General features: G+C 42.6%; 1 protein-coding gene across 2 annotated transcripts in view; it reads left to right on the forward strand.

Annotated features, from left to right (window-relative positions):
* si:ch73-374l24.1 (protein kinase C alpha type) overlaps window positions 1-12,857 on the forward strand; it is a 99,514-nt gene extending 86,657 nt beyond the window's left edge. For both annotated transcript variants that reach the window (XM_037090045.1, XM_037090046.1), the window contains 9 exons: window positions 182-322; window positions 416-589; window positions 1,895-1,986; window positions 2,679-2,741; window positions 3,457-3,595; window positions 5,314-5,394; window positions 6,755-6,862; window positions 8,326-8,466; window positions 10,325-12,857. In XM_037090045.1, coding sequence (XP_036945940.1) covers window positions 182-322; window positions 416-589; window positions 1,895-1,986; window positions 2,679-2,741; window positions 3,457-3,595; window positions 5,314-5,394; window positions 6,755-6,862; window positions 8,326-8,466; window positions 10,325-10,489 — 1,104 coding nt within the window. In that variant the 3' untranslated portion in view covers window positions 10,490-12,857. The remainder of the gene's footprint in view (window positions 1-181; window positions 323-415; window positions 590-1,894; window positions 1,987-2,678; window positions 2,742-3,456; window positions 3,596-5,313; window positions 5,395-6,754; window positions 6,863-8,325; window positions 8,467-10,324) is intronic.
* The last annotated feature ends 423 nt before the right edge of the window (window positions 12,858-13,280 follow it).

Here is a 13,280-nt window from a genome sequence, read left to right on the forward strand (position 1 = left end):
AAAGAGGAGACAGCACACATAGTGTTAATCGTGTTGTTAACATTACAGTCAGACTGTGGAAGCACAGAGCAGAGCTGTGCAAACAACGTCACTATCATGTTTGATTTATTATCATTCATGGAAGACATCACAGACACATTGAAATGTTAAATAGATTTTTTTTTTTACTTTAATGCCACAGAAAGCCAAGCTGGGCCACGGTAAGAAGGTGATAACGCCATCAGACCACCGGCGGTTCAGCCTGCCTTCAGGTAACATGGACCGGGTCCGACTGAGCGACTTCAACTTTCTCGCCCTGCTCGGGAAGGGCAGCTTCGGCAAGGTGAGAGCTGAGAACACAGGCGAGACACAGAAGTTCATTAGCCTCTTTCTCTCATAGTGACCTTTGACCCATTGTGTCTTTCGTCGACCGCAGGTGATGCTGGCGGAGATGAAGTCAACGGAGGAGCTGTACGCCATCAAGATCCTGAAGAAAGACGTGGTGATCCAGGATGACGATGTTGAATGTACGATGGTGGAGAAGAGGGTTTTGGCCCAGAGAGACAAACCGCCCTTCCTCACACAGCTGCACTCCTGCTTCCAGACTGTGGTGTGTAAAAACTTCAGCCACAGTTCAAACTTCCTAAAGAAAAAAAATCACTTACTTACTACTGCATTTAAGGAAAAACACGACAAGCGAATGGGGTGAAATTCTTTTTTGTATAAGTTTTCTTACATTTTTAATTTTCAAAGACAGAAATCTGATTATTGAATAAAGTCAGTTTTAAAAGTTATTTTTCCATTTCTTGGATTACTGGATTCGAAGCTTTTGGGATTCGGGATAGCTTCACTCACAAAGGATCACTCCATAAATCAAAAAAGACTGCTAAAAGTCATTAAAAAAAAGGTTTTGCTTTGTTTTGTGTGATATAAATCATGCTGTGAATGATTTATGAACACAACCCTGTGTAAAATCCTTCAAAATATAGATGCAAGTGGTAATGAGGTGGAGATTTCAGTATCAAAAAGAGTAAAAGAACATATTTTGTCTGCACATTTACACTCTAAAGTTCTCAAAAAACACATCAGTCTGCCGCAGCACTGTATTCCCCCTCAGTCTGCGTACCCAGTATGCTCTGATTGGTCAGCTCACACTCGCCTGAGTCAGCACCACTAACAACAACAGAGCAGCTGTGCTAAATCAATCTCTTACATGCCAGTCTAGGTGGCAGGCAAGTCTGGACCACTGATGAGACATTTCAGGAGCAGTGTGTTCAGTGGGAGCAATTAATTCTGTGCCAATTTGCATTAATGTCCAGAACAGAAAACATCGAAATGTGTGTTTTGGACATTTTCTTTCCACCACCAAAAGCTAAAAAGCTCCAAATGAAAAATGGTGTTTTCACCTGTAGTATCCCCCCTGAGTGCCATTTTGCTCCTTCGTCATTCTTTCATCAGGCGTCTCTTCAGTCCTTGCCATTTTGAACCTGCATGCGTCCTTGTGCATTTGCCCGTCTACCATTACATCTGTATTTGCCTCGCAATTATTTGCATTCTTTTGTCAGCTCTCTGCAGAGAAAATTGATACAGAGCTGAGACCCCCCTTGAATACGAAGTCTCCCGGTATGACGTCAACTCTGTGCGTAGACAGGGTGACTCAAGGAGTCTTTCATAGAAAAAAAACACATTGACTGATCAAAGCTTCCTGACTGATAATAACAGGTATATGAGGTGATTGTGTCAGGCTTTATAATTTCTCTTTAAGTCTGTAGCAATGACTATATGGCTGTAGATGATGGGATAATACTGAATATTACATATACATCTGCTTTAGCAGGGCGCACATGCTGTACTTTTCTTTGTGTGGCTTCTATTCCGAGCTGCTCTTCAGGCAATAACATCCTTTCTGTTCTAGGATCGGCTGTACTTTGTGATGGAGTACATCAACGGGGGAGACCTAATGTATCATATCCAGCGTATGGGTAAATTCAAGGAGCCACAGGCAGTGTAAGAATACTCTGTCGTTCATCAACATTCACATGTTTCGACAAAGACACAGCTATCCACCAGGCAGCTTGGATTTTTCACAGCCACTTAGAGGTTGATACTTAAGCTAACGAGGCCCCAGATGCCGCACTTGATTAACATTTAAAGGCGCAACGTGTAAAAAATTTTGTTTAAAATGTTCATATGATTCATTAAAGTCATGACCAGAATGTGGACAAATAACAGTTTTGTCTTTCTGTCAGGGGTGTCTGCTGAAGTTAGCATGCTAACCAGCTAGCCCCGTGCCTGAAAGCCTCTTTTTTCTTCCAGCGGTCCACATGGCTAACTGAGCTAACAGTAGCTGCAGTCACGGGTGTATAGACAGAATACAGGTAGCAGCGATTAGCAGTTAATCAGGACCCTATTTGCAGTTCTATGTTGCACCTTTAAGTCTTAAATTTATTAAGTATAGTAGTTTAGTATTAAGTGTGCAAACATTTAACAGTCGTCCCTTTAACCAGTACTGAGGATCTGATGTTATTACACACTTCAGGGTTAAATAGAGTGTGATCCCACAATTTAATGATGTTTATTCTCTGGAGCAGGAGATTCTTTTGACCTCTTGTGTTCCCTAATATCAGTATCTTAATATGGTCACGCCAAATTTATTTTCATAAACATGTGTATTTATTTACTGCATTTCAATTTTGCAGGTTTTATGCTGCAGAGATTGCTGTCGGTTTGTTTTTCTTGCATCGAAAGGGGATCATCTACAGGTGGGTGAGTCAGACAGACGCCGGTTGTGTGTTTTAAAGCAACGCATTCACCTTCAGATTCATTTGTTGTGACGTGGATAAACTAAATGCTCACAGGCTGTTAACAGTAAAACATTTCACATCGGAGGAAAGCATTGCAGATATGACAGCTTGAGATGAGATATAGAGCAGGCAAATGGGAAGGACAAGAAATGACCTTCTGTCTCTGTTAAAACTGCATGGCTTGTATTTCCTCAGAAAGAAGCCAAGTATTAAATCAGTTCTAATCACCCTAATGAAAAAAAAAGAGAGAGAGAATGGAATGAAATACTTGACAGAAAGCAAGGTCACTCCACTCCTCCTCAGTACCTCAGTTAAGGAGCTGCAGCCATTCCTCCAGACATCACCGGCCTTGTGTTTGGCATCCTAACACTACTTTGTGACAGAAACAGGTGCCAGAAGTGGTGAATGTGGGGTGAGAAAATGAAGACCGGAGACATCAAACACAAGCAGAGACACAGACTGAATTGCCAAAGCACAAAGGAGGCAGGATGAGAGGAAAAATGTTTTCAGGCAAAGAAAATGATTGTTTGTCTCCCGGCGTGTGAGGTGTGCTGCAGACAGATAAACCACTCAGACAGGCTGTAGAGGCGCAGAGCAGCACCAGTCTGGACAGCAACACTGGGCACTAATCCGGCATGTATATGCTAAAGCTCACGACCTCTGTCCGCTGCAGGGATCTGAAGCTCGACAACGTGATGCTGGACTCCGAGGGCCACATCAAGATCGCTGACTTCGGCATGTGTAAGGAGAACATGTATGAAGGCATGAGCACACGCACCTTCTGCGGCACCCCAGACTACATTGCACCAGAGGTAACACAGCAAAGAAACTAATACAAGGGAATGTTCCCTGTCTCACTGTTCTTGGCCGCTATATAATGGATTTGAATTGCAGTGAACGAACTGTCTGCTAAACCCCGCCCCCCCAAACAGACAGTGTCCAATCACGGTACAGCTTCATAACAAGGCACGGCAGGTTTTTCTTTCCCAAATCAAAAACACAGACTGAACAAATGTTTAGATCATTAGCATGCCAGGCTAACTAGCCTAATAGTAACCTAGCGCAACACTTAAAGAAGAACACTAGCTAAAACGCTGTACTTACTTTGTTGGGTTGAGATACACATTACCTTAAGAAAAGTCTGTTCATGACCAGCAGACCACAAAAAAAATGGACCTAAACCAAGCTGGGCAGGTAGAAAAAACAAAAAAGCATGCTTTGATAAACTAAAAGCTGAAGCTCTAAAAAAAATCTAAGGCAGGCAAAAAAAAGCAGGAATCCAAGGGCATAAAATAACTAAACTGGACTGAGGACAAAAGCAGAAGACACAGGTGAACCAATGAAGAGGGAAGGGAAAAACTGAAATACAGACGGGCTAAAGAACAGATGAAACACAGGTGTACACAGAGAAAAAAGGGGCGAGAAGAGGACAAAGACAGGAAGTGGAAAGCAACACATGGCATGAGGGTGTATCCGCCAAAATAAAACAGGAAATTACTTATTAAAAACCTAAATCGTGACAACACTTTGCATGTATTTTAGGAATTCACTTGGTATCTTTCCTGAACTGATTAGGATGCACATTCTTGTAACATAGCAACTGCAATGGTTGATTTGCTTTAATATAGCTGTCACAAGGTCACTGAGCTCCAGGGACATATTTGCTAATCGGGTTTATGAAACAAAAATGCACTGTGACTGTGATATTTCACTGTGTTGACTATCACAGGGAAATATCGAGCAACTTCCAGCAAACAAAGGAAAACGAGAGTAAATGCTCCAGAGTAAAGAGCGGAGATGATTCACTGGGAATGATTAGAATGTTTGTCTGTTTGTTAACACATCAGGGAGCACATTGATTAAAGTTTAGATCTGTCCTTTTTTTACCTAGTAAGCAGGGGTTTAAATGCAGCAAAGTTTCCCTGTAAAATTCCCCTTTGACGGGATGCAAACCCATCGCGGTATTATCCGATCAAGTGTATCAGGAGAGAGATATAAACACTCGCCTCGTGTGTGGGTGTAGACAAGAAAACTGAGCAACAAATTGTAACTTCGTGCACTGTATTAATTGCTGCATTGCCGCCTCCGTCAAAGGCAAGCGCAGCTGTGATTTAGCTCCTTGCTTGTGCGCCTGCATGATTATTATTCTGTGTGTGTGTGTGTGTGTGTGTGTGTGTGTGTGTGTGTGTGTGTGTGTGTGTGTGTGTGTGTGTGTGTGTGTAGACCGAGTGTGTGGGTGGGAGGTGTAGGCTGGCAAATTGGATGGTAGGAGAAAGCGCCGTTGTTATGGCAGCTCAAAATAGCCGGCTGTGTTTAATGGCGGTTGATTTGGTTTGAGTGTAGATGAGAGAAATGCTACTTTCATATCTCCACTGTTAGCTTCTCTGCAGCCGGGTGACAGGTTGGGAAAAAAAAAGGTTTTGGCAGCAGAAATAAAGCTGTCTCTTTCCACTGAACCTGTTAATAAACCGAGCCCGGTGAAGGGAGCGTGTCCGTTTGATTAATCTTTTCCACTTTTCCGCTCTGTCAGATTATAGCATACCAGCCTTACGGAAAATCGGTGGACTGGTGGGCGTATGGTGTTCTTCTGTATGAGATGCTGGCAGGACAGGTAATATATGTTGTTTTACTACACCAGTTTTGGTTTCTGTATTGTTGTCACTCCTTTATTCGGACTGTGCTGTAATGTCAAGAATGTTACTAACAGATTTAAGTCATTTATTGCATTTGCTGAAGCTTCTCAAACGGGAGGATCTGCTGCGAGTTTAGTTTAATTACTTATTTTCTGAAATCCTAAGAATTAAACCATTGAGCAATCTGTTTTAATGGTACAGGATGTAAGAATTTGCCTTCAAAAATGAACAAAACACATCAACAAAATGTGAAGAAATAACACTTGCAGCGTCTGTCTCTCGATTGCGTTGCAGATATACTGCATCTATGGAAGTTAGCGTGCTAATCACCTCGCTCCAGCTCCGCCGTTAACTGAGGTCACTCGCTAATGGCAGCTGGAGTTAGCAGCAGATAGCGGTACTGCGCTGCCCCCTATTAGTTTGGAGTGTGAATTCAACAGGTGGCCATTGATTTTAATTACATATTGCATCTTTAATCTAAAGAAAATGAACATAAAGTTCCACAAAATGATTAAAGAGCATCACTTGTTGCTGTTATGAGTAGTAGTTTGCATTAAAAATAATTTTAAGTGTGCCATATTTATAACAGGTTGTTTATTTTCATAACAATGAACAACACTATGGCATAAAAAACAAAATTCCTATCATATTATACTGTGATGACACAGAGACGAAAGAAAGACAAGAAAGGGGAGACAAACACACATAAAGGAAACAAGCTTTTCAGCAAGAAACAGAGGACAACACATGTCCTTGAGATAAGAACACACACTTAACAATTATTTTGACTTATGAGACACTTACAGAAAGAGAAGAGTAGATTTTAATGTTTCCAGTTTCCAGGCAACAGATGAGGAGAAGATACTTTTTAATGATGACGGATCACAAATTGTGATCCAAATCTCCTTTGTGCAGACATACGATTTGTCTTTTAGTTTAGAAAAAAAATGCTTATCACGATTTCAACCTACAAAAAGCAAAGACTCATCATTTAAAGTCTTCAAATGTCTGACAAAGAAAAGCAGCAAATTCTTACATTTAAGAGGCTGAAACCAGCAAATGTTTGATTGAATATCAAAATAGTTTACTTAAATTTCTTTCTATTGAGTCATGGAATGACTGACTCAATCCAGATGTCTATTATGAGTGTAATATACATATACAATGATGTAACATGAAGGTGTGACATCCAGTGCTGCTCCCACTTCTCAGCTCACCTTGCTGAATCTGTCACTTCCACATCTTGTCAGGTTTCACAGAAAAATCCTCAGACTCTGTGTTGTCGTCACACCCAGCGTCTGCGAACTCTGTGACCCTGTTGTTTGCTTTTCTCTTCAGCCTCCATTTGATGGAGAGGATGAAGACGAGCTATTCCAGTCCATCATGGAGCACAACGTGTCGTACCCCAAGTCCATGTCCAAAGAAGCTGTGTCCATCTGCAAAGGAGTAAGTAATGTTTGGATTCGTACTCGCAAGGGACCTGAAATGTACACACATAATCCACCATTTTGTCACATTTAGGGTAAGTTAGAGAACAGGCTGTTCTGAAAAGCTTGGGCCAACATTTTTGCACTTGCTGTTTATCAATAACATGCACAAGAGAAATCCCAGTTCCCTTTTCTACGTTAATTGTGGTCTGTTCATTCACGTCATTCATGACAGTGTTTTGACCACAGATGGTAGGAAGAGAGTTGGGAAATTAAAGGGGCTCTTTAGCGTTTTCGCAGATTTTGTATTACAGTCCCATCAAGTTGGAGAGCCCATGGGAGACAGGTTCTTTCTAGATGCAATTTATAATGCAATTTAATAGTGTTGTTCTTATAAATGTTCTTGTGCATGTAAAGGGTCTTGAAAGTTGAAAGGGCCGGAACCGACAGAAGCTCCTCTTTCCCACAGAAAACACTACTCCTGAAGGCCTCGTCAGTAGTCCCACCTTTAATTCCGTAACTTTGTGACATCACACTACCTCGCCATGATTTATGCCTAGCAGTTAGTTTGGCTCAAGGAATTGCTCAACCACAGCTGCTCTGTTGCTGTTAGCGGTGCTGGCTCAGGCGTGTGTGAGCTGACCAATCAGAGGAGACTGGGTATTCAGGAGGGGGGGGGCTTAAAGAAACAGGAGCTAAAACAGGCTCTAAAACTCTTCATACAGAAGGTGGTTCTTAGTTTTGTGTTTTATCACAGTGAATGTTTTTACACGCAGCTCAGGAGAAAGTGTTCCCCCAAGACATTCAAGTGACAGATTTCCAATGCTTCGAAGAACGTTCTTTATTTAGCAGCACCTGTTCCTCTGACACCTGTGCATCACGTCACATCACATGCTCGTCATGATTATGGTTACTTACCGACAAGGAAATCAGTTTTCAGAGTCAATTTTCACACAAGAAGAGATTCAATCAAGATTCAGGCACAGTCTCTCCAAGTCTTTTAATAACACAGCCTACCTTCATTTATTATGATAGTACACCCTGTAGCTGCATGCCGCCACGAAAAATATCATTCATCATCTCAGAGCCGCTGACAGAGGAGATAATAATCCTGATCCCGCTTATTGTTTGCTTCATATCTCATTTGCAAAAAAATGATTCATGGCCGAAATTAAAAGTGGCTGCTGGATCAGAAATGGAGCCGTGAGAAGACGGTGTAATTTCCTGCGACTATTTTAAAGCTGGATGTGTGAAAAACAGCGAGCGTCTGTCTGCCTCTGCATAATGTCGTTGACGTGATGGTGCACGAGGAAGATTTTTAAGAAAGTCGACGATTTACAGCTCCACAGATTTTTTTTTTCTTTCTACACCCTCTCTCTCCTCTGTCCTTCTCTGCTTCACTATTTTTACCTTTTTCTCTCCCTCGAGCAGCGAGCTGGCCCTGTCATATCTTCTAACCCGTCCTCTTCTGTCACCCACCAGCTGATGACCAAACACCCGTCGAAGCGTCTCGGCTGTGGCCCAGAGGGGGAGATGGACATCAGGGAGCAGGCCTTCTTCAGGCGCATCGACTGGGAGCGCCTGGCAAACAGAGAGATCCAGCCGCCATTCAAACCCAAAGTGGTGAGTGATGCCATTTGCATGAGTGTGTATGTATGTATTCAGAGACAGGTAAGAACATCAAATTGAAACTGATCGGCAATCAGTTATTTATAAGTAACATATTTCATTTTTGTTATGGAACTTTTTGTGTTTTTCTAGCCATGTAACAGTGACTCAGTGGCAGTGCAATGACGCTGACGCTGTGATAAAAAGAATGAGATGAGAAAGCAGGGTTCATAACGCTGTAATGTATTCAGTCGTTTGCTCACATCAAGCCGCAGCTCAACTTTTGCGGCGTTCATACCTCAGCCAGATGCCGTTATGCATAAGTCTGAGGTTGCAGAACGGGATGGCGACGACAGAAACCAATAACCGTAAAACATCCGGCAGTGTGTTTATTTCTTTAATGCTCCTGCTTATTTTCCTTTTCATTCTCGTGTGCTAAAAAAAACAAAAAACAGGCAAGTCGTCAGATAATGTGTGTCGTTCCTGAATGAATCACCACTGCAGAATTGAAATACTTCCTCTGAGAGTCGTTAAGTGCGTATGCCTGAATGGGTGCATACTCTATGTCTGCGTTGCCATTCAGATTTACCCAGCGTAATGGTACAAATGCACCCAGCAGAGCTTGAGGCTGGAAACCAGCTGCAGCCCCACAGCCACTGACACACACACACACACACACACACACACACACACACACACACACACACACACACACACACACACACCCCTCCTCCCAACACCTAAACCTCCTCCTGTCACCACAAAACACTCTTTTTCTGTTTGTGGACCCCCGCGTACTCCATCCCCTTCACTGCCCAAAGCAACACAAGAACCACCATCAAGGATTAAAATAGCTCTCCCAGAGCAGAGTTCCCTTTACTTCCACACAAGGGCCGCAGTAAAAGCAGGGATACACAGCGGATGTACCAGTCTCCATAGGCATGGCTAAAATTGGATCCATCCATTCAGGGGGCTTTTGTGTGCATTATCACAGTTGTGAGCCTTATACATTAAGGACGTCACTAACTGGTCTGAAGGAGCTGGTGAACAAAGATCCATCTGAGGCTCGGCTTGTGTAATGTCACAGAGAGAGCGCGTAGCTAACAGCAGGCACTGAAATCCTCTGTCAGCTCCACATTTGTTTTTTGTGGCGCGTTACTCGTTCTGGAGGGATTTCAAACGTGTCGAGCCCGGGCTGATACTCTGCACGACACGCAGCAATATCCATATACATTCAGCTGCTTGAGACACATGACAGCCCCGAGCGGAGCCGCACGCTGATTCCGATGACCTCCACTGTGGATGCTTAGGGTTAGCTCCTAATCTAATTACGACTTCTGCCCGGCTACACATCGGGGCTTCGACATTCTCATGCACCACCTTCCCTCTGGGACTGTCAGGAAGCTTTCTAATAAAAGACTCGTGAGGGAGAAGCCCTGAGCCCACCATCCTGTGCTGTCAGAGATATAAGACTATTTCATTAAAACGTCTTAAAACGACTCTGAGACAGACAGACAGGTCTTAACGTAACATGGATAAAACTTTCATTTTCATCAGCAATGGCGGCTGATTTAAAGGATCATTTGACCCAAATAATGAAAATTTAGTCTGTATTCTACTATACTCGCCCTTTTCGGAGCTTCATAGTAAAAGCATTGCATTTTTTGCTTTTTGGTTTGTTTCTTTATATTTAAAGCAAGTTTCTATCTACTTCAGTCATTAATAAGAACTCTAGAGCACAGTTTTGCCATAAAGCTCCAGAAATGTTTGGTGGACTTTGAAATTTCACCCAGAAATTACGTATTGTGCCTTTACCCAAAATCCTAACAAGTCCCACATGTGACTTTATTTTTTGTTTTTTGTTTTCTTACAGTGTGGCAAAGGAGCGGAGAACTTCGACAAGTTCTTCACACGCGCGCAGCCCGTGCTGACCCCTCCCGACCAGCTGGTCATCGCCAACATCGACCAGAGCGAGTTCGCCGGCTTCTCCTACATGAACCCTCAGTTCATCCATCCATCCCTGCACAGCGTCGTATGAGGAGAGAGCAGGGAACCCCCCCACCGGCCCTCCCCACTCCAGCCCCCCCACCCAAAAAAAAGCATGGACTGTCGCCGACTACAGGATTCCCTCCAAAACTCCCACGGACGTCCCGCTGTCGAAAGACTCATACCATCCTCTACAGTATTCTGTCTGCAAGTTAACGATGACTGAGGAGAGTGAAGCCAAGTGTTGAAAACCATGTGTGTGGGCGAGGAGAAAGTACATGGCACTGATGATTTCTTTTTCTTTTTTTTTCTTTTTTTATTGCATTATTTCCCCCAAACATCTCACGACGTGTTCTTGATTCTATATCTGTGTTTTTTTTCCTCCGAACCTGCAGCCTTTTTTCTCGTGTACGAATGTGTGAATCGGTGATTGTGTCATTAGGTATTCAAGATGCAAGCCCCCCCATTTTTTTCCTTCTCGTCCTACTCACGTTGCCCCGTCTTACCGCGCAACAAGCTGCAATGCACGACAAGAACGGAAACATATTTTTTCCGCTCCGTCTCCGGCTTTATCTACTTCTGAACCGCTACACGTGTATTTTATACTTATATACCTTTTTGGAGAAAAAAAGACAAAAAAAGAGGTAGTGTACTGTTACTGAGTGCCAAAGTAGAAGTGGAAGGAAAACATTTCTATTCTTAAAAGTCCTTGTAATGTTTTTTTTTTTGTTCCCCCCCCTCTGGCTTTCCAAAAACACTGTCAACACACTGAAAACCCTTAAACGGGGGGATGTTTATATCTGTTGTTTTGTAGGACGTGGAACTACGCTGTGATCTAACTCGACGTAGAGAAAACAGAGAGCACACCATGCCGGCAGTCACAAGCAGCGCAGGCCTTGTTTTTTTTCACTTCCAATGGGTGAGTTCGGTGTATAGGGTCAGAAAAAAAAAACGGTGGATCGGAGGAGAGACGGTGTTTTACAGTCTAAAGATTCCCATATGCACAAAGCAGATCTCTGTTGCATGCTTATTTTCTGACTCTGTACGAGCAGTAGACTCTAGGGCGCAGTACACGTCTGGTACCATTGTAAAAGTGTAGTATTACAGTATAAAACTATGTTGATATATAATTGTCGTCTTGTTCTGAGGAGAAGTTTTGGGGGGGGAGAAAAATTGTTTTTGTTTTTTTTCGTTTTGTGTTCTGGCTCAACTTTTAACGTCCAGAGAGATGTCGAAAACCTTCTGTTGTACGTCAGCTGTTTTCTTTGTTTTGTTTTGTTTTTTTCTGTAAATATGTTTTCAAAAAGAGAAGTTACTCGCGGATTTTATACTACGAACTGAATGTGCTTTTACTACCAGTAGACAGTTTGAACATTTCTATGTTTAGATTTCCCCTAAGAAGAAGAGTATATATAGATATATATATATATATATATATATGTATGAAAAAACGTTTGGCTGACTCTTTGGTAGCTTTGGTATCAGCAAACCTTGTTATATGTATTTCCACTGTTTACCCGTTATTTTCTACTACTCAGTGTCATGGAGAATATGCAGCACCTTCCGTGCGTGAATCAAACCGTCGAACCCCCTCTTTGCCTTGGTCGTCTCAGGGCCGACAGTGGCTGTGACGCGTCTTTTCCCTTTTTTTTCTCTCGCGTATATTGTGTGCATGCGTGAGGCGAGGTATAAGCATGAGAAAGACCCCCTGCATGATATCCAGAGATCCCGCCCCACCTCCTCTCTCCAGGTATGGAGCATGGAGTATCCACGGAATGAGACGAACCCCTCCGGCATTGTGCGCTTTTTTTTCCCCCCCGTCTCCTCCTCACTCGCTGTCATGTAGCCCGACTTGTTTGACTCTATAGCTGAAGTATAAGCAGACGAATATGTGTAAAAAATAATAATAATAACCGCTTCTGTTCACTGGTGCCAAACTCTTTTTTTTGTTTGTTTGTTTCCAGCCACGTGTGTGTGTGTGTGTGTGTGTGTGTGCCCGGCAGTGTTTTTTATCCAGAGGCACACGGAAGGTAAGGGGTTTCATGAAAACTGCCAAATTTTAGGAAGCCCCCGAAAAAACCCCTAAACGAGTTACTTCACGCGTAGACTGATGTCGCAGTTGTCACATCTGGACCAAAATGAGATTTTGTAAGGTTAAGATTAAGGTGAATAAATAGCTGAATGTTTACATGTCTCACATTGAGAATTGAAAAATCAACCTTTGGACCCATTGACAGAGATAATCACATGTCAGCCAGGCCAGTCAGGGTACAGCACCACTACAAGCTACAGTTAGAGCCACAGGGATGTTTGTACGTGTTTCCCTTCACTGCCCCCTGCTTTTGTTGACCTGATTCTTCTTGTTCCTCTGTTTATTGTGGTATGATGAATACTGTGTATAAATAAAGTATGAAAAATATGTTGATTGCTCCATTCATTGTGTCTGAAGTGGCTGTTCTGTCGAGGGGACTGTATCATAATTATTCAAGGGGAAGGGAGGAGAAAAGAGGGACTGTAAGGTAGTTTTTTTACTTTTTGTGTTGTGACTTTTTGTGCGATGTGTCTCAAAAATGGGGTTGGCGCTCAACCTTTAAGTTTGACTACACAATTAAAGAAAATGCACCATGTCAATGTTGAATGTTCAGTATGTATTTAAGATATTAGCAGAAGGTTTTGCATTTTTTTTAAGTCCAGGGGAGGTCCCAACATAGTAATGAGTAACTTTCAGACGGTAGCTAACCACCATGAAATCACCTGTCAGCAGACAAGTGACTCAAGTCAAGGCTCAAATATTTTCCACCTTTACAAAGATATTCTTATTGTTATTTACTGAGGTCTTCTTT

The sequence above is a fragment of the Acanthopagrus latus genome, chromosome 23 (genome assembly GCF_904848185.1).
Source record: "Acanthopagrus latus isolate v.2019 chromosome 23, fAcaLat1.1, whole genome shotgun sequence".
Classification (NCBI taxonomy): Eukaryota; Metazoa; Chordata; class Actinopteri; order Spariformes; family Sparidae; genus Acanthopagrus; species Acanthopagrus latus.